This window comes from Lampris incognitus, chromosome 12 (genome assembly GCF_029633865.1).
Source record: "Lampris incognitus isolate fLamInc1 chromosome 12, fLamInc1.hap2, whole genome shotgun sequence".
Lineage (NCBI taxonomy): Eukaryota > Metazoa > Chordata > Actinopteri > Lampriformes > Lampridae > Lampris > Lampris incognitus.
Window position 1 is genome coordinate 28,880,065 of NC_079222.1, and position 25,485 is coordinate 28,905,549.

The window sequence follows — 25,485 nt, forward strand, 5'->3', positions numbered from 1 at the left end:
AACCTAATCTTTGCAACCACAGCAATCTTTGGCTGCCAGCGATATCGCAACATCCTAGCCGTTGCCGCTAACGTTGGAATTGAACTATGGGTAGTGTAGTTTAGAAATCGGCCGCATCCTCCCCTCAAACCGTGCGTGCGTGCGTGCGTGCGTGCGCGTACGTGCGCGTTTGGCGGAGGAGGCAGAACTAGTTAAATTTGCTTCCAAGGGGTGGGGCATCAGAGCCAAAGGTTATGATAGTTCCCCAAATCGACTTTGCTCTCACTTTTCGCGTTCGACCGTTTGTCTTCTGCGAAGGTAACGTCAAACTAAGCTTTTGATCATCTGAATTCTGATGGCTTGAAAACGTTAAGTCGTGGACAGACAGGAGCAGGCTTATTGCTGCATTTGTGAAGGGTGTGTCCTCGGTGTTGGAAAGCGTGTGCAAGTTTGTTCTCTCATTTCCTGGATTGCGGTTTGGACGTATTTGGCATGTTGTGTTCTCGTTCTTTCAGGCTGCCCTGGATATGCGTTCTTGGTGTGCTTTCAGTAGCCTGTTGGGATAATACTGATTTTAATGATTGGTTTAAACAACCGTAGTGTTGTGCTTAGGCGGTATAATTTAATGAGCCTGTATTTAAGTGATTCCCTGTACCTTAGCTGTCTTATTCAACATTTATTAGAAAACTGCACACATTTCTGTGCAGGGTTATGACCCCTTATAACAGTAAGTCAAACTAACGAGAAATCAGACCCAGAGACCTTTAACCTCAGCTTATTGTCGAGAAGGCTGGCGTTTTTTTAAGTGACTGCTCCCAGGTACTGAAACGTTTATGTATATTGAAATGTGAATTCAGAGTGTTTGTAAGTATTACTTTACGTCTTTACATTTGCCATGGTAATTATGTTATGCTATGTTGTGTTTGAGGATAGTATCATGGCTTATCTGTTAAATCTCCATAAAACAGATACCAGAAAGTTTTGTGTAGGACTTCTCTGCCCTGTGTTTGCATCACAAACAACACAGTGGGTTGACTGTGGGCTTGGAACAAAACTATTCTGCTCGAGCCATTGTATTTAAGTCTTTCTTTCCTCAGAGCTGACTTTTCTTTTATTCATTCATTCATAGAAAGGCTAAATTTGATTAGACTAAATGCAATATATTGTCCATCAGGTACATCTTTCCACAAGTCTGAAACTATGGTGAAAAATTGTCAACACAATTTATTCAATATATATATATATAACAATGAATGTGTGCTGACTATTTCAAAGGACAACTTGATCTTCACAGATGGAACAAATGGAGTTAAAACAGTGGGGGGATTACCGTGGGGTAATCTCATTAAACTGCTATGTGTTCCATACACATTAAATTGCTATGTGGTCCATGCACATAGCAGTTTAATGAGATTAGTTCTCAGGACACTTGTCTTGGGGGATACATTAGAGAACCTATTACTAACTGTGTAGGGAATTACCTTTCTAAGAAGATGAATTGCATCGGTGTGTTAAGGGGGAAACCTTTGTAACTCAGCCAGAATACTTCTATTTAACCTGATGCTGTTCAATTCTTAAGCAGGTCATGTGTGGCTCACCGTTTAGGCCTAATTGTTGAGTAATACAAAATTGCAGCGTGCAGTCGCATAATTAACATAAGTATGATTAAGTTTCTGTCCTCTTTTTAGCTTTCTTCATCTCAAGTTTGGAAACCCACGCTTGTTACAATGGCAGCGGTAAGTCTATAATGCACAACTGTGTACTGTGAAAGGACAAGACGAAATGGCCCAGCAAAAACTAACAAGGAATTTTGTATGTAGAAATTAATTGCACATTATTACATGGCAATGAAATGCTCAGGAAGGCATTTGGTAGCAGTAAACTGTTGCACTTTACAAATTGTTGTTTCTAATAGAGGGGCATATTTTAAAATACTGCTTATTGTACACATAAGATAAACCAGAATCAGTTTGTTTACACTGTCAGATTTTTGTGTTTGTGTGTTATTGAACTTGATACATTATGAAAATTTACATATTATGTTATGTAATTCATCATTTGGGGTCAGGTTGGAAATCGTGGAACTGTGACTGAGGCTGCTGGTTTCAATGCAGATGAGGATGCACAAGCACTTAGAAACGCCATGAAGGGGGCTGGTGAGTGACTGAACAACAGCCATTCAGGAGGTGCAATTGCAAATAGATGTTTAACAGTGGGTGACATGGTGGCGCAGTGGTTAGCGTGGGTGCCTCACAGCAAGAAGGTCCTGGGTTTGAACCCTGGGGTTGTCCATTGGGGGTTGTCCCAGGTCATCCTCTGTGTGGAGTTTGCATGTTTTCCCCGTGTCTGTGTGGGTTTCCTCCCACAGTCCAAAGACATGTAGGTCAGGTGAATCGGCCATAATAAATTGTCCCTAGATGTGAATGTGTTGGCTCTGTGATAGTCGGGCGGCCTGCACAGGGCGTCTCCCCACCTGCTGCCCTTTGACCGCTGAGATAGGTTCCAACATACTGCAACCCCAGTTGGGATGAGCGGCTTGGATAATGGATGAATAGATGTTTAACAGTATCCTATAACCACAGAAAAATGTCACAGGTAAGAAAATCAAAGAACGTTGAATCAGTTCATCTGGATACAACGTTTATTGAGAGAAACGTTTCATCACTCATCAAAGTGACCCCCCCCACCCACCCCTTGGTTCAGGGATGGTCGTTCACTCTTCTTAGGGGGGCCTAAAAATAATCTGTCATCATTTTACAGTGCTGTGATTGCAAACGTTCCCTAATCCACTTTGAACAGTACACATGGCCATTGAAATGGTCACACCCATATTTCCATATGAAACCGATCGTTGGTTTCGGTCGTTATGCCACTGTATTGTTTCTGTCATTTCCTTACCTGGATTATTGAACATGGATAAATCCATTCCATCCACCATTAGCCATCCATCCATTATCCAAATCACTTATCCTGCTTTCGAGGTCATGGGATGTTGGAGCCTATCCCAGTAGTCATTGGGCGGTAGACGGGGAGACACCCTTGACAGGCCGCCAGCCCGTCACAGGGCGAGATACATACAGAACATCTATAATTTCAAATAGCATGTATAAGTGGTTTCACAGGCGTAACGAGTCAGCACACGGCGAGATGGTCAAAGCAGCCCCGGCCTGCCCGCCACAGTCAGACATAACATAATGTAATGTCAGTAGCGAATGAAAGAAGTGAAAGCACACAGCTTTAAAATGACCAGCAATGGCGAAACATACTGCACAATTGACACCTAAATGAAAATATTCCTAGAAGACTGTCACGCTACAGAAGAGCAGTCATAGCAAGGCCAAGATAGTGGTAGACTGGCATAAAGACAGAAAAATATGACTATCCTCTTGTATCGCTCTCTACTCGAGGAAAGTTAAGATATTTTCAGTAATGGAGTTGTCACAACAGTGTAACATGTTTCTGTTTCCATGGTATAGTTTCCATTTTCCATGAGCTCATTCATTCTGCTGGGATTGACTGGGCTTTTCCTCCCTCTGAAACACTGACCCTTTAAGCGCTCTTTTCTCCACTACTTGCAAAAAAAAAAAAAAAAAAACGAAACGAAACTTTAAACTGCTGCACAAGTAATGATAATAAAAGTTCATCCTCATTCGCTTACAATATATTTTGAGCATACTATTTTTCTTGAATCGTCCTGGATTCTGGCTGGGAATGTGAGAGCGGCTTCTATAATCATCTCCTCCTGACTCTGAACCAGCTGGATTACAAACAGATGGTTTCATGCTGACAAACATGTTAGTGTTAGGATCATCTCCAGGGTTGGGGTAGCTAAGAGACCCAAATTTGTAACCGGAGCCCAGTGGTAAACATTTTAGCTCTACCTGAAACCTCGTCTTTGTTTCGAGTTGCAACAATAGGAGCATGTGATCTGTGCACTTTTGGGCCTTGAATTTCAATGCATTTCTTTTGGTGGTAGGAACTTCATGCTGTACTGTATTTTCTGCAGGTACTGATGAGGCAGCCATCATTAAGGTTCTAGCTCACCGCACAAATGCTCAAAGACAACGCATCAAAGAGGCCTACAAGCAAATGGTGGGGAAGGTAGGAGGCATCATGCTGATGACACCGTAGCTGCAGCCTGCAGACACTCAAGTTGAATTACATGTAGTTGAAACAGTGTAGGTATTACATTTTATTTTGAAGATTTAAAAAAAAAAGTGGAACAGAGGGATGAATAGTATAGATGTTTGAAGGTGAATTGGCCTGGGGTATTTTGATAGCTGTTTTCGAGTGGGTGCTTCTGAGGGGTTTTTTTTTCTTGCGTGACGTTTGGAAGTGATTAAGTTCTGCTGATAGCAATTAGGTAAATTTTGAAAAAATAAATTTGAAAAAAATTTTGAAAAAAATAAAAAATGGATAAAATTGAGCAATTGGGTGCTTCTGGTTTTATTTTTCTTGCGTGATGTTTGGAAGTTCTGCTGATAGTATTCAAGTTAACTGTTATTTGAAAGCATGAGGATGTACCACTTGTGAGCAAATAGCAGGACAGAGAAAGCCTTGTGAGGGAAATATGCCATTTTGCAATGACTAACCTGGCACAACTGACATATGTTACAGAATAACAGTTCCTCTTTTAGGTGACTATGTAACTCAGTGTATTAACAAAGCAAGAGGTGTAATGTGCTATCTCTGCTGATATAATAAGTTGACAACCGGCCCATTGTACCGGTGGGCAGTCAGTTAAATTATCGGGAAGGTGTGAGTGTGAGTGAATGGGGAAGCTGCAGAGAGGGCAGATTTTCACAGCGGAAATCTTGGTGAGAGAAAGAGTGAGTCATACGGCACATGAAGACACAGACACGGTCACAGACGAGGTTATACAGAACAGCTTCTGCATCCAGCGACCACACCCACTGCAAACCACGGGACTAGAATATCCTATTTACGTGGGAGACTCGAAAACTGCCACACGACTGTTTACTTATTCTAGCATTTAGTTTATTTAAAATTGTTATCTTGAATTTTTAACAAATAGTCTGCCCTGATTTTTTTTCCTTTTTATTAAATATAGGCTTCACTACTTACCAGTAAACTAGTTAAACAAGAAAAATCATTAGTTGCACTCTTACATAATTTGAACTACAGGGACTTCATTACCTTTCCAGTATTATTACAGCAGCACTTTAATAACTGAACTTATAGCGTATTTTTATTTTCAGATCCTCTGTAAGACACAGCATGTGTCATTGTAAAGGTAGCACTTGATCAGTTGTTCAGCTTCCTCCAGATAATCAGGATTGAAGTCCAAAGCACTTTTTTTGTGCTGGATTTTTATTATTATTATCATTATTATTATTATTATACAAATTTCCTTTAACTTCATGCCATAATACAACATAACAACCGGGCACATTCCTTGGACCTAGGTTTAGAATGAGGTAGAAGTCTATTTGATGGATAGTGATTTTCTTAGGATATTATTATTATTATTATTCAGAAATGTTTAGGCAAATTTCCGTGAGATGGTAAATGGTAGAGGCATGCGATTTGTTTTTTCATTGATTGGAAGTTGTGTGCAAGTGCTGCCCAAGAAATATGACCCCAATTGGCTTAATGGGGGGCGCTGCTATTAAAGGTCAACTTTGAAAAGTCATAACTCCTACGTCGTAAGTCCAATTTACGTGAGACTTGGTACTAACGTCCATTTATCATCACTCTGCAAATTGCTTCAAGAACCACTAAAGTTGGGTGATCCGGGTGGCGTGGCGGTCTATTCCATTGCCTACCAACACAGGAATCGCCGGTTCAAATCCCCGTGTTACCTCCGGCTTGGTCGGGCATCCCTACAGACACAATTGGCCGTGTCTGCGGGTGGGAAGCTTGATGTGGGTATGTGTCCTGGTCGCTGCACTAGTGCCTCCTCTGGTCGGTTGGGGCACCTGTTCAGGGGGGAGGGGGAACTGGAGGGAATAGTGTGATCCTCCCAAGCACTACGTCCCCCTGGTGAAACTCCTCACTGTCGGGTGAAAAGAAGCGGCTGGCGATTCCACATGCATCGGTGGAGGCATGTGGTAGTCTGCAGCCCTCCCCGGATTGGCAGAGGGGGTGGAGCAGTGACCGGGATGGCTAGGAAGAGTGGGTTAATTGGTCGGGTACAATTGAGGGGGAAAAATCCACAAAAAAAATCATCAGTTAAGTACCAACTGTTAGTCTGTTAATATGGGTCATTTGTACTTGCAGGACCTAAGTGAAGAGCTGCAGTCAGAGTTGAGTGGAAACTTTCAGAAGGTAGTTTTGGGCCTCCTGATGCTCCTGCCTATCTATGACGCCTATGAGCTGAATACCGCAATGAAGGTCAGAAAGTTTTTTTTTAATAAGTTCATAATGTATTTGGTTTAAGAAAATCCATTGATATTAATGAATAGTTTTCACATGGTTGTTGTATGCACCACATCCCCTTGTCATCATATCCCACTTACAAATCTCCGTATAACTCACTGTCAGGGTATGGGAACAGAAGAAGCTTGTCTGATCGATATTCTTTCTTCAAGGACAAACGCCGAGATAAAGACCATCAATTCCTTCTATAAGAAAGGTAGCTAGATTCTTTCTATGTAATAAATACAGTTTCCACTGGTCAGTGTTTACTAGTGATATGACCTGCACATAATACTGTATAGGTCTCAATGGTTCAGTCCTTTCTTTGTAGATACAATGAAGCACAATTTGAAATCAATGCATAATTTATATTATTCAATGAAATCAGAGCTTCTCTTCATGATACACTCTTGTATGCTTTTTTAAATTATATGTTTACAATGGCAATAATCTGCAAGTTGTTTCAAGGGCTATTAAGATTCTGAAGGTGTACTGCTTTACCTTGTCTGTTGAAACTGAGCAGTAAAAAATGTTGTTTGTTTTTGTTTAAGGAAATGTAGTAAGTAAAGGGTGTCAACAATGTTGACCTAATCATATGAAATAGGATTTTCTCTTTTTTGAAAACCAGGACTCTTGCCTATGTAACTGTGTATATATATATATATATATATGATTGACAGCTGATGATTGCTTACGGCATGAAATGGGCTTGTACTGTCTCATAAAGAATTTACTTGACTCACTGGATATCTATATCTATATATATCTATAGCGTTTTTTTCCGAAACCGTCGATGTTGAGTGCTCGACTAATGAGGAGCACAATATCAATAGTGTTGATATATATATATATATAACTTTATTAAAAGAAACACTCAATGGTAGGGAAAGTGCTCAGGAAATAAGGAGCAAAATAATGCAGTTAGTCAAGTAAATTCTCTATGAGACATTACAAGCCTGTTTCATGACATAAGCAATCATCAGCTGCCAATATTGACAGCTGATGTTTTCTTATAGCATGAGAATTTGTTTATAGCATAGAGAATTTACTTGACTAACTGGATATTATATATATATACTGCTCAAAAAAATAAAGGGAACACCTAAAAAACACAATATAGACCTCGATGAATGAAATATTTCAGCTGAAAATCTTTATTTATTAGACAGAGGAATGTGTTTAGAGCAAAATAACCTAAGAATGATCAATGGAAATCAAAATCATTAGCCCATTAAGGTCTGGATTCAGAATCATACTCAAAAATCAAAGTGGAAAATGAGAACATAGGCTGATCCAACTTCTGTGGAAATTCTTCAAGACGATTCAAAATGAGGCTCAGTAGTGTGTATGGCCTCCACGTGCCTGTATGCACTCCCTACAACGTCTGGGCATGCTCCTGATGAGACGACGGATGGTCTCCTGAGGGATCTCCTCCCAGACCTGGATCAGGGCATCGGTCAACTCCTGGACAGTCTGTGGTGCGACATCGCGTTGGCGGATGGTACGAGACATGATGTCCCAGAGGTGCTCGATTGGATTCAGGTCTGGGGAACGTGCAGGCCAGTCCATAGCATCAATGCCCTCGACATACAGGAACTGCTGACACACTCTGGCCACATGAGGACGAGCATTGTCATGCATGAGCAGGAACCCAGGGCCCAGTGCACCAGCATATGGTCTGACAATGGGTCTGAGGATCTCATCCCGGTACCTAATGGCAGTCATGGTACCTCTGGCTAGCACGTAGAGGTCTGTGCGGCCCTCCAAGGATATGCCTCCCCAGACCATCACTGACCCACCGCCAAACCGGTCATGCTGGAGGATGTTGCAGGCAGCAGAACGTTCTCCACAGCGTCTCCAGACTCTCTCACGTCTGTCACATGTGTTCAGTGTGAACCTGCTCTCATCTGTGAAGAGCACAGGGCGCCAATGGCGAATCTGCCAACCAAGATGTTCTCTGGCAAAGGTCAATCGGGCTGCACGGTGTTGGGCTGTGAGCACAGGCCCCAATTGTGGACATCGGGCCCTCATACCATCCTCATGCATTCTGTTTCTCACTGTTTGAGCAGAAACCTGCACATTAGTGGCCTGTTGAAGGTCGTTTTGTAGGGCTCCGGCAGTGCTCCTCCTGTTCCTCCTTGCACAAAGGACCAGATAGCGGTCCTGCTGCAGGGTTGTTGTCCTCCTGCGGCCCCCTCCACGTCTCCTGGTGTACTGGCCTGTCTCCTGGTACCTCCTCCATGCTCTGGACACTGTGCTGGGAGACACATCAAATCTTCTTGCCACAGCACGCATTGATGTGCCATCCTGGATGAGCTGCACTACCTGACCAACTTCTGTAGGTTGCAGATACCGCCTCATGCCACCTCTAGTGGTGAGGGCACTAGCAAAATGAAAAACTAACCAAAGATCGGCCAGAAAAGATGGGGACAGGCAAATGGTCTGTGGCCACCACCTGCAAATCCATTCCTTTTATAGGGATTGTCTTGCAAATTGTCTAATTTAAACCTGGTGGAAATTAGACAATTTACCAACAGGTGAAATTGAGTCACAAATCAGTGTTGCTTCCTAACTGGACAGGTTGATATCTCAAAAGTGTGATTGACTTGGAGCTACATCGCATTGCTTATGTGTTCCCTTTATTTTTTTGAGCAGTGTATATATATATATATATATATATATATATACTATATATATATGTGTGTGTGTGTGTGTGTGTGTGTGTGTGTGTGTGTGTGTGTGTGTGTGTGTGTGTGTTTATTTATTTATTTATTGTGTTTGCTGTTTTGAATTACTATGTTTTGAATAATGATATTAATGACAGAATATGGAAAGGACGTTGAAGATGACGTATGTGGGGACACGTCAGGAATGTTTCAGCGGGTTCTGGTCTCTTTACTCACGGTAAGCTTTTTTTTTTTTATGCAATGTACGTTCAAACGATGTATTCCTCAAAATAAAATAAAACATTCCGCTCAGTCAAAATTATTTTCCCCAATTTGAAATGCTAAACATTCATACTGTGTTAAAAGGAAAAAAATATTTATGAAGCATAAGAATAAAACTAAAGTAAGAGTGTTGCTTATAGAAATAATTGCGTTCTCTAATTACCTTGCTGACAGAAATTTACATTACATCTCATGTTTCACAAATTGGCAACAAATGGGCAGCACGGTGGTCCAGTGGTTAGCACTGTCGCCTCACAGCAAGAAGGTCCGGGTTTCAAACCCCAGGCCGTCCCAGGTCCTTTCTGTGTGGAGTTTGCATGTTTCCTCCAGGTGCTCCTGTTTCCTCCCACCATCAAAAAGACATGCATGTTAGGGTTAATACTTCTGCCTGTGTCTCTGAGCAAGGCAATTGAATGAAGACCTGGAGTTGGTCCCCGGGTGCTGCAGCTGCCCACTGCTCCTGTACAATAGGATGGGTTACATGCAGAAAACACATTCATTGTAGGAATATTGTAAGAATACAATGCCAAATAAAGTGGCTTTCTTCTTCTTCTTTCTTCTTCTTCTTGACTTTTACGTTTGTGTAGATGTCAGAAGAAAAACACAATGTGTGAAAAGGCAGGTGTTTTTAGGGGCATGTATAGAGCTGAAACGATTGGGGTTGATTATAACCCATTACAATTTTGATAATCGATTTGTCATGTGAGCCATTCATCAGTAAAAATGCTAAATTTCCCTTGATTCCAGTTTCATAAAGGCTAAGATTTACTTGCCTTCCTCTGATTTATATAATTATTAAATTAATACTTGAGGGTTTTTTGTCTGGCTGTTGGTCAGAGTAAACAGTTATAAGACATCATGTTGGACTCTGGAAAATTAGGATGGGCATCAGTATTTTTGACTCTCAGCAGACTAAATGATAAATTGAAAAAATAATAGATTGCTCAATTATGAAAGCAATTGTTAGTCGCACACCTATCTTTTAACGGATAAGTAAGTCATCACTTACACTTTAGAAAGAAGACATCAGTATTAGCTCATTTTTTTTGGTATTGTCAAAACTGTTCCCATCCAGATGTATTTAAGATGTTATGTTCAACCTGTCAGGCTGGACGTGATGAAAGCAACACGGTTGACGAGGCCCTGGTCGCACAAGATGCTAAGGTAATGCTTTACTTTTCCAGATGAGGATGTATGTAGCCCTAGTATGTGTGTAAATATATGTTGATAATCTGGATTCTGATGTTCTTCTTACTTTGTTGTGGCTATAGGAAATTTATGAGGCTGGCGAGGCTCGATGGGGAACAGACGAGGTTAAGTTCCTCACTGTGCTCTGTGTGAGGAACCGAGCTCATCTGCTGCGAGGTATTCCATACATACCAATGCATACTATACATAAACGGTCTCAAATTTTAAAAAAGGGAATGTTTCCAGAGTTAAAATCACACATTTTCACAATTTCTCAGTTCTATGAAATTCCCCCCCCCCTTTGGTTGTAGTTAGTTATTAAAGCTGCTGTATGTAAGTTTGTTTTTTGTTTTGTTTTTTTTAGAATTTGGTAAAATTGTCATTACATGCTTTCAGGAATTCCTGAGGCAAGCATTGTGAGAAAAAGATCTGGCCTCTGTGTCTGCTACTGTGTTCAGACTAATTCAGCCTCAGGGAACTCTCACTCCGCCCACAGGAAATGAACCAATCAGGACAGTGCTGGTCGCGGAGGCGTTCCTACTAGTTTGCATGCATACAGGGAGTCAAGTCAAGTCCCCGGGTTACGAACGAGTTTCGTTTTTGAGTCTGTTCATTTCGAATTTGTATGTAAGTCGGAACAGTTACGTACAGTTCACATCTAGCGTCAATTAGTCAAATGTTTGTCATAGTATATATTATATTGTAACGGACACGAATAAGTAGACATGTTAGCCCTTGGCTAACAGGTTGAACCCTTTAGTCGACTGGTTAACGTAGTCACTTGCAGTGCGGGAGGTACGAGTTCGCGCCCCGGCTGTGATGGTCCGGCCAGGGACGACCTTACCGAAGGAAGGGGGCGATGTAACGATCACGGATAAATAGGCGCGGTAGCCCTTGGCTAATGGGTCGGACCCTTTAGTCGGCTGATTAACGTTGTCGCCCGCGGTGCAGGAAATACAAGTTCGCGTCCCGGCTGTGGCGACAGTTCCTGGGCTTCCCCCCTAAATTTGCTGCAATATATTTTACCTAAAACATCAAAATATGATAATGCAGTAATAATAATGCATCTAACTACGGTACAGTATTTATAATTGAGAGAGAGAATGTGTGTATAGGCATAAAAACTTTAAAGAAACATTTCTTACATTTCAAACTCCCCACCTGCCACTGTCCCCGGAGCGGGTTGCGACCGGCGGAGGCCGGCCGTTTGACGCCAGAAACAAGAGCCCACTCGGGGCTTGCCTCCTTTTCTTCGATGCATCACCATCCCTTGCATCAGATTTACACTTTGACGCCATGATTACGAGGGTAAAAACACCAAAAAGTTTAAGTCAAAACACAACACACAACAATGTTTACGCCATCCGACTTCAATGGCGGCGACGGCGTGGCGTTGTTCTTCCTCGGGCCGACGAACCACCTAAAACGCACAGTGTTCTGAGCGTCGCGCAAAGTAGTTCGTCCGTTCGTTAGTACGAACCATTGTGTATAAGTCATTTTTAGGCTTTACGGAGGACGGTTCATAAGTGCGGGCATTCATAAACTGGGCGTTCGTGACCCGGGGGCTACCTGTATCTCAGTCAAAGGCATGAGTGCACAGCAGAGAGAGCAGTTAGAAGCAGTCAAAGAAGTCAAAAAAATACTTTTTTGTGGGTGTTACTAAGAAATTTGCTCATGATTTTTTTTAAATATACATAGTTTATCAACTGTAATACATTTTACTGTCTTTACAGCATTAATGGACAGAGGTCATCACACATGGTGCCGGTGCCTTGGAAATAATGACTTTTGTAAATACTTCACCTATAAGTAAAGCAGTGCTTCACAACAATGTTAGTATAGCTAAGATTAGCTTAAAAAAAATATTTCTTACGTGCATAGATTAACACAAGCACATTTTGTCAGTTTCGACAGGCAAGTTTCATGTATGCGATTGGAGGGAGGGGCTGTGGGAAGGGAAAAGGAAGCAGAGTTGGAAGGAGTGGATTTTATGGGGGATGTGCCATCAAAATTGCTTATATCTCTGTTACCTACAGCAGCTTTAAACCTGATAAACATATTAAAAACAACAACAACAGCAACACGGGGGCATCCGAATGGCATCGCGGTCTATTCTGTTGCCTACCAACATGGGGATCGTCTGTTTGAATCCCCGTGTTACCTCCGGCTTGGTCAGGCGTCCCTACAGACACAGTTAGCCGTGTCTGTGGGTGGGAAGCCGGATGTGAGTGTGTGTCCTGGTCGCTGCACTAGCGTCTCCTCTGGTCGGTTGGGGCGCCTTTTGGGGGGGGGGACTGGGGGGAATAGTGTGATCCTCCCACGCGCTACGTCCCCCTGGCAAAGCGCCTCACTGTCAGGTGAAAAGAAGTGGCTGGCGACTCCACATGTATCGGAGGAGGCATGTGGTAGTCTGCAGCCCCCCCGGCTCGGCAGAAGGGGTGGAGCAGCGACCGAGACGGCTCAGAAAATAGGGTAATTGGCCAAGTAAAATTGGGGAGAAAGGGCCCCCTCCCCCCAAAAAAAAACACTGACTCCCAATGGTGATGTTAAAAAAAGTCACTGTCTGTCCTGAGACAGTATCAACTACATTTCCAAATTCAGTTTACAGGGACTTGGAATATGTTCAAATGCCCAAAGCCCACAGCACTGTGACATAATGAACACATCCGGTGTATAGAAGCACACACGTCTCAGTAAATCATGGTCAGTTTCATTAACACAAACACTCGTATGGGCAAAGTAAGTCTTTTCTAGTCAGGGTAAAGATAAGGTAAGAATCCAAGGTAACTGGCCGTACAGTTTTAAAGAAAGATACGCCTCTAGAGGAGACAATTGACAACTGAGTAGAAATGTAGGTATGAACTCTGTAGAGGGTAGTGTGACATCGAGGAGTTGGCTAAATGTCACAATTACAGTGTACAATGCAAGGTCTGTGCCATAGGGGGCTGACCCCATCACGCCCAGTAAGCCTCAAGCAAGAACATTCTTGTATATTTATCTTACATTTTGCTTGAATCTGTTCATACTGGAATTGAGTAAGAGAAATGAATAGCAGATTAGTGAAACTCTCATGAAACAATGAGTTTGTATAGGTAACACATTCAAGAACATATTAGGATAACTGATTTTTAAAGTTGTGTGTAAGAACAAAAACAAAATATAGCCGCAAGCGGCAGCTCGAGGGTTCAAGCCAACGCCGACAATTAGAAGTTGGAAGCTTCAACAGTTTAATTAAAAATGTCCACCAAGTTTGGTGACGTTTGGACGAACTGTCATTGAGCTATGGCCAAATTTGCGCAAGGCCCATGCAAGTGTTTGGAACTTGTGGCGCCCCCTATTGAACAATTTCAAAAATAGTTTTACACACGTTCAACATTGGTATGAAATGAGATTTGTAATGATTTGACTAACAATTTCTAATTTATAGCTGATTTGTGTTATGCCACGCAGTTTTCTTTTTTTCTATTTGTAGTGCCCCTATTATTCAATTTGAATGAAACTTTAGGGGTAAATTTCAGGTTCTTCCTGCAAGGTTTGTGATGAATGGCCCAACGGTTGTTTACTTTGGTCTATTAAAGTGCTGGGCCATGCTCTTTTGAATTTCATAGGTCAGTTTCTTGAAAACTAAATAAGATATCAACAAGCTTCGCACAGATTTTGATAAGCTTCGTCCAATAATGATCCACATAATATTTGGTAGAAATCAGACCTACGGTTAAGGAGGAGATGTCAAAAATGTGTTTTTCGGGGGGCGTCCGGGTAGTGTAGTGGTCCATTCCATTGCTTACCAACACGGGGATTGCCGGTTCAAATCCCCGTGTTACCTCCGTCTCGGTCGGGCGTCCCCGCAGACACAATTGGCCGTGTCTGCGAGTGGGGAGCCGGATATGGGCATGTGTCCTGATCGCTGCACTAGCGCCTCCTCTGGTTGGTCGGGGCGCCTACTCGGGGGTGGGGGGGTGAACTTGGGGCAATAGCGTGGTCCTCCCGCACGCTACATCCCCCCGGAGAAACTCCTCACTGTCAGGTGAAAAGAAGCGGCTGGCGACTCCACATGTATCGGAGGGGGCATGTGGTAGTCTGCAGCCCTCCCCGGCCCAGCAGAGGGGGTGGAGCAGCGACCGGGACGGCTTGGAAGAGTGGGGTAATTGGCCGGATACAATTGTGGAGAAAAAGGGCACAAAAAATAATGTATGTCACAAATGTTTATTTGGTATTCTGTTTCTTTCAGTGTTTGAGGAGTATCAGAAAATCTCCGGGCGGGATATCGAGGACTCCATCAAAAGAGAGATGTCTGGGTATCTGGGGGAAGTCTTCTTTGCAATAGGTATGCATTCCACTCAAAATCTAATTTAAAGTTATGAGCCAAACCTTTGAGGAGTAATATATAGCATCGTATAACACCATCTAGTCTGACTTTTGTGACATGATGTTGTTTAACTTACTGTACACTCTGGCTTTACTTTCCAGTGAAATGCATGAGGAACAAGCCAGCCTTCTTTGCAGAGCGATTATACAAATCAATGAAGGTGAAGATTTTTTGCATCATAAACAGCCACCAAAAAAAAAGAAAAAGCATGACCATCACCAGTTCAGTCAGGACTGCTTACAAGAATAGTTTGCCACTATTGGTAACACTTTCTATGAAGCTTGCATCTATAATGCCCTATAAGGGCATTCATAATATCTTATTATAATGCAGCTATAAGTCATTGTAAGATTCATTATAACCATGTATGCGCCCTCACAACACCGCATAACCACCTTTCTGATACATTATGTCAATCAATTATGAATGGTTATAATTTAAAACGGATTTATGCATTATAAATATGTCATCATTAGCCTGTTTATCTGTTAAATGTCATAATGCATCATAGCCAACTTGTTTTGTAGAGATGCATAATGACACTTCAGTGCTATTTCACAGTCTTCAGCCATAGCCATTTGTCACTGTAATACACATTATAGGAAAGTATGGGCGTTATAGATGCTTATAGGGCATTATAGATGCAAGCTTCATGGAAAGTGTTACCCAGTATTGTATTTCAAATATTTTTATTTGTGATAAGTGATAGTATGTGTGGCACAGTGACGCAGTGGTTAGCGCAGTCGCCTCACAGTCACAGCAAGAAGGTCCCGGGTTCGAACCCCAGGGTAGTCCACCCTTGGGGGTGGTCCCGGGTCGTCCTCTGTGGAGTTTGCATGTTCTCCCTGTGTCTACGTGGGTTTCCTCCGGGTGCTCCGGTTTCCTCCCACAGTCCAAAGACACGTAGGTCAGATGAATCGGCCATACTAAATTGTCCCTAGGTGTGAATGTGTCAGCCCTGTGATGCACTGGCAGCCTGTCTCCCTGCCTGCCACCCAATGACTGCTGGGATAGGCTCCAGCATCCCCGCAACCCTGATAAGCAGTTTGGATAATGTATGGATGGATTAGTGATAGTATTTAGCAAATGGATAGTCTCAAGTTAATTAGATTTGCATTGTGCTCTGTTAATCTATCAATCAGTTATAGATGTAAAAAATTACAGATAAGATTTCCTGATTAATTAGAGAGAAGTAGTGTTTACCCCTTGAAGACCCTATTTCGGGTAAGTCATAGGTTCTTGCTTACTATGCTGTAAATGATGATTCTACATCTTCATTAACACACGAGGGGCCTTTTGCTTCTTTTACTCATTTAAGTTGTACAGAAAGGTTGTGCCAAGGTCAAGTTTAGCACAAACACACATTTCGTCTTTCAGGGGCTTGGAACCACCGACACCGTCCTCATCCGAATCATGGTCAGCAGGGCTGAAATTGACATGTTGGACATTAAGGCGGAGTTCCTGAAGATGTACGGCAAGACTCTTTATTCCTTCATCAAGGTAAGGCACTGCCTTATGGCATCGGGAAATCCAGAGCTTACAATGCATTATTACATCTGATTGATGATTTTTTTTTTATTTCATTATTTTCATGACACCATTATTATCTTGACACCTTAATCACAATGATAACCACTTGGCTACATAACATTATGACTCATATCCCACAGCTGCTGAATATTGTGCTTTTTGTTCTCTTTTGGAAACTCGCTTTTCTTTTCTTTCAATGTGAAGGGCGACACATCCGGTGACTATCAAAGGATTCTGCTCGATCTGTGTGGAGGAGAGCAGTAGCAGTACAACCCCACCCAGCTGCTTGCAGTCTGCTGCGCATCCAATGCCGTTACCACTTTATAGCTCGCTACCCCCGCCCCAGTGGTTATCCCATACCCAGTGCCCCAGCATTTCAATGACTGAATAGTGCCTTATTTCATGATTTTTAATGCTAATTAAACCAAACCGTGGTGACCTTTTACACCTGTGTGTGTGTTTCTATTGATTGTGTCAAGGCTTAAAGTAGTTGCAAGAAATGCTGCACACATCTCTAAAAAACATAAGGTGGATGGTGCTGACCTTTAGCTCCCGGTACTGTCACAGCATGGCCATTTTCATCACTGTCTAGTGATTAAGATCCATTTGTTTAATTGGTAGGAATTTCCCGTTTGTCGAGTCAGCTATGAGTCATTTACATTCAATTACTTGAACGGGATGCTCATGTATTTTGATTTGAGGGGGTGATAAAATATGTTCCGATCACCCTAAAGAGAATACCTTGTGACTCACACGAACCTACACTGGACACGAAGCTTACACTGGGACATAACGTACAATGTTGTACCTAATATCACCACTAGGTGGAATCATAACCATTATGCACTATGCAAGCCTTGTTCCAGCATACATAGACAGAAGCAGGAGAGATGACACAATATATGTCTGTGAATAGTAAAGCATACAATACTACTACTTGGTTGTAATGTTATTGTTATATGAAGTAAGACTCGCTATAATCAATCTGTAATCATGGTTCTGTTTATCGACAATGTTGTCTAGAAATCTTTACAGCAGATTCCATACAGGCATTCTTTAAGAACCTATCAGTTAAGACATGTGGTATTAATAACAACAGACATGCAAATTAATGTACGCACCAGATACATACAGATACATACATACATCATGTACACCCATGTACATGATGGATATGGATGTACATGATGGATTATCACCTTTTTGATAAACAATATAAGAGCACTAGAATAGATGCTAAATGGGGAAATTGTGTTTGTAGTATAATAAATACCAAGGGCACCATAATTAACCGAGTGGAGGAGCATGAAATAACACTTTGCATTGATTTAATCTTTGGAAGTGAGAAAACCAGTAATCTGGCCTGTTCCATCAATGTAGTTCTAACTCATGGACTGAAAACTTTCATTGTGAAATCACAGAAGGTTGAATCAGTTCATCTGGACACAACGTTTATCGACAGATACGTTTCATCACTCAACTTAGTGACCTCTTCAGTCTAAACTGACTGCAGGTATCCCCACCCTTATAAACGATACAGTGGCACTACGACCGAAACCAACGATTGGTTTCATATGAAAATATGGGCATGACGGCAGTCAGCCATGGACCACTGTCAAGTCAATGGGGGACTGGGCCTTCAGCGCAGCTGTCCCTAAGCTTTAGAACGGTCTCCCGGACTCCATCCAAAATGCTGAAACCCCCTCCAATTTTAAGGCTCAGCACAAAATCTACCGCTTCAAAGAGGCTTTCAGTAGCAAATAACCCCCCCCCCCCCACACACACACACAATGAGTCGAGCTCTGGCCTCATTGGGCTCCCCCTCCCTCTTTTTATCTTTTCAATTCGTTCTGTAGTCTCCTTGAGTACCTTGAATGGCGTTTTCAAATCCAACTTATTCAGTTATTGACTGGAATACCTCTACAGTTGCAATTTTAAAGAGAGCAAGCACATCAAAAATTGAGCATTTGCGTCAACTTTTTTAAATCAGAAAGAATGATGCAGCAACCAACTCCTTCCCCTCGCCTTGGGTAAACAAATACAAAAATGCTCTACATGTTGGCATCACTAATAAATGACATATATAAACAGACTTGTTGGGATGTTACTTAATTCATTTTTTATCAGAATAGGGCTGAACCAAAAGTGCGTCCGGGTAACTTGGCAGTCTATTCCATTGCTTACCAACATGGGGCTCAGCGGTTCGAATCCCCGTGTTACCTCATGTTACCTCCACTTACATCTGTGCAGCTTTACACTCCCCCCCCCAAAAAAAAGCCAAACTATAAGAATGTCATATCTGCAAGTCTTAAACATCTCTGCATGATATATTATCGAAATCCAGAAGCTTCCTTGCCTCACAGAATTCTCTCACTTCCTGGGGAGTGCGTATATACGTATCAATTTCACTATCTGATATATCTTCATCACCAGTTATGTCCTTTTGTAAAGACCCTTCCACTCTCCTACATTTAGCATTTCTAGCAGAAGGGGGACAAAACAAAACTCTTTTAGTCCAATGTGCTGCTGTGGCCTGGCTCCCCTGAGGGACTGTGTCTTTGCTTAGCTTGGGCAAAGTGCATAAGTTAGTGTCTTCATCGCCTTTTTGTTGGTCACTTCCAGCATTTGACTCGCATGTGTCCATACATGACATAGCTGGAGTCTGTTCCACCTTGCCAACGATTTGACAAGGTGTCTTCGTCTGGATTTCAAGTGCAGTGTCCTCTAACCTGGGCTGGAGCTCAGATAACAGGGATTCCTCATGGGTTCTCAGAGCACTCCAAAGCAGGCCATACCTATGTTCCAGAATATCCCCCACCAGATGCATCACATTGTCTGGTTTCACCTCAGCCTCTTTCCAGGGAAGCTCCTGGCCAAGCCTGCATAGTACCTCTTTCATTTCAGTTATTCTCTTTACCGCTGCCTTATGTTTTTTTACCTTAGCCAGCTCACAGAATTTACCAAGTGAGAACTTTAGACGGATCTTGGTAGGCTTCAAGGACTGCCAGGCCAAGAAGACGGATGCCATCATGATGGGGACGGGCGTTCGGCCAGTCACAATCCAAGAATCTGCAGCCAACTCCACCAAGGCAACAGCTCGCTTTGTCAAATCTTTGACGTTTTCAGCCAACTCTTCGGGAACGTGAGGAGAGCTAAGCTTGTATCTGACAGAAAGGGAGTATAACATTCTGATTAGCACAGGCTCATCCAGTTTTTCCCTATAGACTTGTGATAAGCTCTTTAGAGACAACACATCCTGCTAAAAGTCCACATAACTGCATAAACTCAAGAGGGGCTGAATATTGATGTCCACATCAGGAGCATTTTATAATCTAAAATGGTGAGTGATTTCATTGTCTGAGATACCAGCGTCATCACTTTTTTAAACTTGCATGTCAGGAACACTACCTGCATTGTCTTTGTTTTATTTACAATATGGAATTATTAGGAGGATTACATTTCCATTAATTGTAATATTTTCATTACTCTATGTTCTAAAGATATTTGTTTTAATAATAATAGTTATCATTATTATTATAATAAGTATTGACATCTACAAATGGAAACTGGTTTCATGAATTCTACACACTGGAACACTTCAGATGGAGGCACTGAACTCTGATTTTTTTTTTTTAATTTAACAGCAGTTTGACCCCTAAATATCATAACCCACTTTACATTTTCTGAAATGGTCTATCTCCAAAAGTGATGAAACCTTATTAGATTCCCAGGTGATGAGCCTTCTTATGAGGATGTGAAAAAGATAAATCAAGTATTAGTATTTCAAGCCAATAGCATTGGAGATGCCATTTCCCATAGAGTGAGCTGTGTCTCACTCAGTTTCCTTCAGAGAACCATGGCTACAAAGTAACCAACCATTTAATTGGAAGATCATTTTGATATGTTTTTAGCTTTTTTTAATGACATCACTTAAAAAAAAACTCAATTTAAACCTTTGCATCATACTTACTCCTGACAGTGGGTGTCTATTACGTCAGTGATGCCAAAGATGGGAGGTTCGATATTCAGAGTCTTGACCATCTTCTTATAAACAGCTGCCATTATGACTGGGTCAGCCTCCAGAAGGCAGCTGATGGTGCCAATGGTAACGGGCCACTGGTGCAGTCTGCAGCTTACAAGCACACAACATCCGGTTAGAGTCTCCTTCTTCTGAAGCCTGACTTTAATGAAATTGGGGTGTTCATATGCCTGCTTGTAATAGGTCTGTGCACGTGCCTCTATTGTCCTGTTGAGTCTGAGTGTCCGACATATGGCACAGACTCGTTGCAGGCCTGTTGGGATTCAATAAAATTCTGTGTAAGACTGAGAGATGTAGGAGATGTGAGTAACTCATTTCTAACATATACTTTATATTCAATGACAAATACTTTATATTCAAGGATAATAAAATAATCTCCACACACATTGCCACAATTTCAATAGAACCAATTTACCTTTAATCTGATTTCGACACGGCAGTTTTGCCACAGCTGTAGTTTGGCTGTATCTGACATCTACAAACAATGAACCACACAAAGAGAGAAGTAAATACACCCTGCCAAAATCAGACTGACAGACTTTTAAATGGCAAATACAATAATAATGGAGAAGGAACCATATACCAGAAGTAACGAAATATGAATCATGGAACAGCTACTGATAGTGTTTGCAACCATGTCTGTGAATGTTCTCATTCATCCAGGTCATGGTTATCTAAAGGAGTTGAATCAAGTGCAACTGGACTTGGTATATATCCGTGAAGACATTTCGCCTCTCATCCAAGAGGCTTCCGCAGTTCGTGCCTTTCTGACTAGACCAAGCTAGTCTGACTGGCTGGTGATGAGACTCAGAATTTATCCTCTTTGGAGTCGTTGTCAGAGCTATAGATGTCCATGGCTCTTTGTGTTCCGATGTTTACCAACGCCCGTCGCTAGTCTAGTCAGAAAGGCACGAACTGAGGAAGCCTCTTGGATGAGAGGCGAAACGTCTTCACGGATATATACCAAGTCCAGTTGCACTTGATTCAACTCCTCTGGATGTTTGCAACCATGCTGCTTACCAAGACTTTATTTGCACTCTCTATTTTGTTTAGTTATGTTTAACCAATGCCAGACTTGGTACACAATGACAAACGTTTACATGAACGTAACTTATTCTCGTGCACTCGGGCGATGAAGTGCGTCACAGAAAGCCTTTAATGGGCCACACTACTCAAAGTGCTGTTCAACGATTAATCGCTGGCTGCCATACCTGTGCCTTCACTGTGTTGTGCGGTGAGATTATCCTCAGATAAGACATAGCCACAGTCAGCACACACACGCTGACTCTGGGAGAAAAGATCGTCTTCAACGACGTCTGAGGAGCCGCAGTCCGGACACCTCACGCCTACACTCGACATATTCAACGCTGTTAAGACTGATTTAAGTTGAACTGATTAATTCATAACAGAGGCAAACTATCGCGACAGTCGTCAGGACAAAACACCTCGACAAAGCAGAGCACACCGCCGCCAGCTTGGAACTGCGAATAGAAATCAGCTGTTGAGAAACATTGGTTGGTGCACGGGGAATTGCAACCGTGTAGATACAACAGCGTTACCAAAGGTTCCGCTTAAATCGGTAACGTGCCATTCATACCATCATTGTTATAGCGATATATTAACTAATAAGAGCCGTACACTGAGACGTAAATTGGAAATGTTATTTTGTGACATGAACCGTAACAGTAATACCGTGAAAAAATGTTGGTCACAGTGCACTGCTTTTTTATCATTTGACTGGCATCTCGGAGGGGATGGCGACACACCACCTGAAGCTCAATCTGGGCAAGACAGAGCTGATGTTCCTCCCGGGGAAAGGTTGCCCGCACCGAGACCTGGCCGTCGCCACTGACAACACAGTGGTGACGCCAACTCGGACTGCGAGGAATCTGGGTGGGATCCTGGACGACCAACTGCCGTTTGCTGCAAACGTTGCATGGGTTGCTCGCTCCTGCAGATTTCTCCTCTATAACATCAGCAGGATTCGTCCATACGGTGGCGCAGTGGCGCGGTCGCCTCACAGCAAGAAGGTCCTGGGTTCGAGCCCCGGGTTGTCCAACCTTGGTGAGCCCCGGGTTGTCCAACCTTGGTGAGTCCCGGGTCGTCCCGGGTCGTCCTCTGCGTGGAGTTTGCATGTTCTCCCTGTGTCTGCGTGGGTTTCCTCCGGGGGCTCCGGTTTCCTCCCACAGTCCAAAGACGTTTGTGTGTGTGTGTGTGTGTGTGTGTGTGTGTGTGTGTGTGTGTGTGTGTGTGTGTGTGTGTGTGTGTGTGTGTGTGTGTGTGTGTGTGTGTGTGTGTGTGTGTGTGTGTGTGTGTGTATCGACCCTGTGATGGCCTGGCGGCCTGTCCAGGGTGTCTCCCCGCCTGCCGCCCGATGACTGCTGGAATAGGATCCAGCATCCCCGCGACCCTGAGAGCAGGATAAGCGGTTCACCGACGGGACGGCACAGGTGCTCATGCAGGCTCTGGTCATCTTCCGGCTGGACTTCGGCAACTCCCTCCTTGCTGGTGCCATCAGACCTCTGGAGCTTGTTCAGAATGTCTCGTCTGGTGTTTAACCGCCCTAAGTTCTCCCACACATCTCCCCTTCTCATGTCCCTACACTGGCTCCGCTTAAGACTCTGGTGCTAGCCTACAGGGCAGTGAAGGGAACAGCGCCTTCCTATCTCCAGGCCATGGTCATGGCTGCGGATGGACCTGGTCACGGCTCTTTTCTGTCCTGGCCCCACAGTGGTGGGATGAACTCCCCACTCATGTCAGGACAGCGGAGTCGCTGCCCATCTTTCGGCGCAGGTTGAAAACTCACCTCTTCAAGAACTACTACCCTGTTACTTGTTCTTAGCACTTATTGTTGTAACCTGTGGAAATAGGTACCACACAGGACACAATCACTACTTTTGGGGTTCTTTATTTTTTGGTGTGATCACTCTAAATTGATGGCTTAGGCAAAAAGATTTCATGGTTTAGGCAGAAAGATTTCAAACAATTACAAAAAAACAAAAAATTCCATTTCCCTTCACAGGGACCTCCAAGTTGAGGTTCTGGCTTTGTTCAAAAATCCTAATATCTTGCTAATCACGTTTGGACTTCCTCAAACAGTCTGTACATCCCACCACATTCATCGCGCTATTTGCACCCATGGATTTCATTAGATGGACTCAGAATGCATCTCGCCTGCATCTCTCAGCTCACTCAACCGGAAAAAGGACCAGAATCCCCTGAGCACAAGAGGAAGAAATTCGCCAATCTCGCCCTCTAGTGGCAAGAGATTGTAACAGCTAAGAGTTAACCCTTTTTATGATTTTTGCTGTTCCCTTAGGTACAATCTTACTTTTTAAAATTGTTTGTACATATGAATTATATTTTAACATAACAATAACTGTAAATACCTCTTCCCTTGTACATAGTTAAACCAAAATAAAATCTATTCTCTTTTTTATACTGAACATATTTGCACAGGGTACACGGAATTTACCACCTGGCTACATTGTATTCACTCATCTAAAAAAAAAACTTTCTTGCGCTTTTACTTTAGCACTGGTTTTGCTCTTAGATGCTGGTTTAGAGAGAAGATGCACTTATGACCTCTGATGACTAGTAGTTCTCCTGATTCCCTACGTTAAATGCACTTATTGTAAGTCGCTTTGGATAAAAGCGTTGGCTAAATGGCTGTAATGTAATGTAAATTTGCATCGCTGTCGTGTTTAGAATAAGAGTTAACAGTCTAGAAACTCTATATTTTTTTTATTGTTGCATTTTTGTAGGACTTCCCCGGGGGGGGGACATACAATACATGGCGTTTTATTAAGCATAGCAGCAAAATGGCTCTGTGTTTGAAAGAAGAGGCAACGTTATTGTGAGTAACAAACAGATGTGGCAGATCAGGTTGGTGTTAAACTTTTACCAACAGATATGATATCAATACACCCCAAGTTCGACCTTTGTATATGTGGGTAGGGGCGGTGCTGATACGACAGCTGGCGACTCTGGATGCATCACCAAGTTTGGGATCACCAAGCACGAATGCAGTTACACCATAGCTGTTAGTAAAGCTAAATTAAAATGACATCCATGACTGTGGTTTTGACAACAAATCAATAGCCTGCATTTGATTCTAATTATGATTTGTGGGGAGTGGCTCCTCGGATTTTTACAGTAATCAAGTGGCCCGTCGGTCTGATTCTTGCTTTCAAGTCCCAGACGAGGCACATCCGACCAGTAACTGAACAAATGCTGGTTCCATCCTTGCCCTCCTCTAGGGGTTGGATAAAACTGCAGGGTGTACTTGACCTGGTGGTTGCCAGGGATTATTTCTATGGTGCCCTGGTATTATATCTGTAGTGTCCACTTCCTCTGCCCTTGAGCAAGTTGCGAAACTACAAAAATCCCACTGTTGCTGACCCTTTGCTCTGACCCCTCTGAAGAAATGCATATGTGGAATGCATGTGTGATTTATAGTTGGGTGGGATAAAGGAAAATATACATTTCAGTCAGCCTTTTGCAAAACTGACAATATACTCTTCTGCCCGTCTTCTAATCTTTATGGATATCCGTTTAGTACATAATATAGAAATCCTTATTTACAAAATAGATACATTATTTTTTTACAGCACAAAAAGCTTCATCTCTAAAATGGATAAACAGTGAGCTTAATGGATGAGCAGCAAGCTGGAAGCTCAGTTCAAATCAATCTAGTATAACAAAGATGTGCAAACATAGACTATGCATTTTGTGTTTCTTTTCCCTTTTGTTGTTGATTTATTGCATCACTATTTAACAAAAGTATTGTGGAATGGCATACATAAGCTCTTAACCAAACTCCATAGCATTGCACTAATTCTGTCAGTATGATTATTTCTAGTACAAGCTTCCAATGCAATCTGATTAGTTATGAGAGAGACAAAGTTGAGGCAGTAAAGTGTCTTATATGTTCGTCTTGACAGAACTTAGAGACATCAGAATACTTGGTTTCTCTTCTATGACACGTAAGAGCAAGTTGTCGATATACTGCTCAAGCTCCGAAATTTTCTTGTCTCTCTCGGAGAGCTGGCTTT

At 42.5% G+C, this 25,485-nt stretch overlaps 2 protein-coding genes across 2 annotated transcripts; one reads left to right on the forward strand and one right to left on the reverse strand.

The window, feature by feature from the left end:
• The first annotated feature begins 189 nt into the window (after nucleotides 1-189).
• Nucleotides 190-16,837, forward strand: anxa4 (annexin A4). The gene is made up of 13 exons (XM_056290287.1): nucleotides 190-297; nucleotides 1,668-1,715; nucleotides 2,048-2,135; nucleotides 3,986-4,080; nucleotides 6,220-6,333; nucleotides 6,484-6,574; nucleotides 9,182-9,261; nucleotides 10,413-10,469; nucleotides 10,577-10,670; nucleotides 14,725-14,820; nucleotides 14,964-15,022; nucleotides 16,240-16,362; nucleotides 16,597-16,837. The coding sequence occupies exons 2-13, from the start codon at nucleotides 1,707-1,709 to the stop codon at nucleotides 16,654-16,656; spliced, it is 966 nt and encodes a 321-aa protein (XP_056146262.1). The 5' UTR covers nucleotides 190-297; nucleotides 1,668-1,706; the 3' UTR covers nucleotides 16,657-16,837.
• A 104-nt stretch (nucleotides 16,838-16,941) lies between these two features.
• Nucleotides 16,942-21,895, reverse strand: brf2 (BRF2 RNA polymerase III transcription initiation factor subunit). The gene is made up of 4 exons (XM_056290286.1): nucleotides 21,643-21,895; nucleotides 20,847-20,906; nucleotides 20,363-20,684; nucleotides 16,942-19,556 (listed from the first exon to the last, which is right to left on the reverse strand). Exons 1-4 carry the CDS (start codon nucleotides 21,788-21,790, stop codon nucleotides 18,701-18,703), a joined length of 1,386 nt encoding a protein of 461 aa, XP_056146261.1. The 5' UTR covers nucleotides 21,791-21,895; the 3' UTR covers nucleotides 16,942-18,700.
• Nucleotides 21,896-25,485: the final 3,590 nt, after the last annotated feature.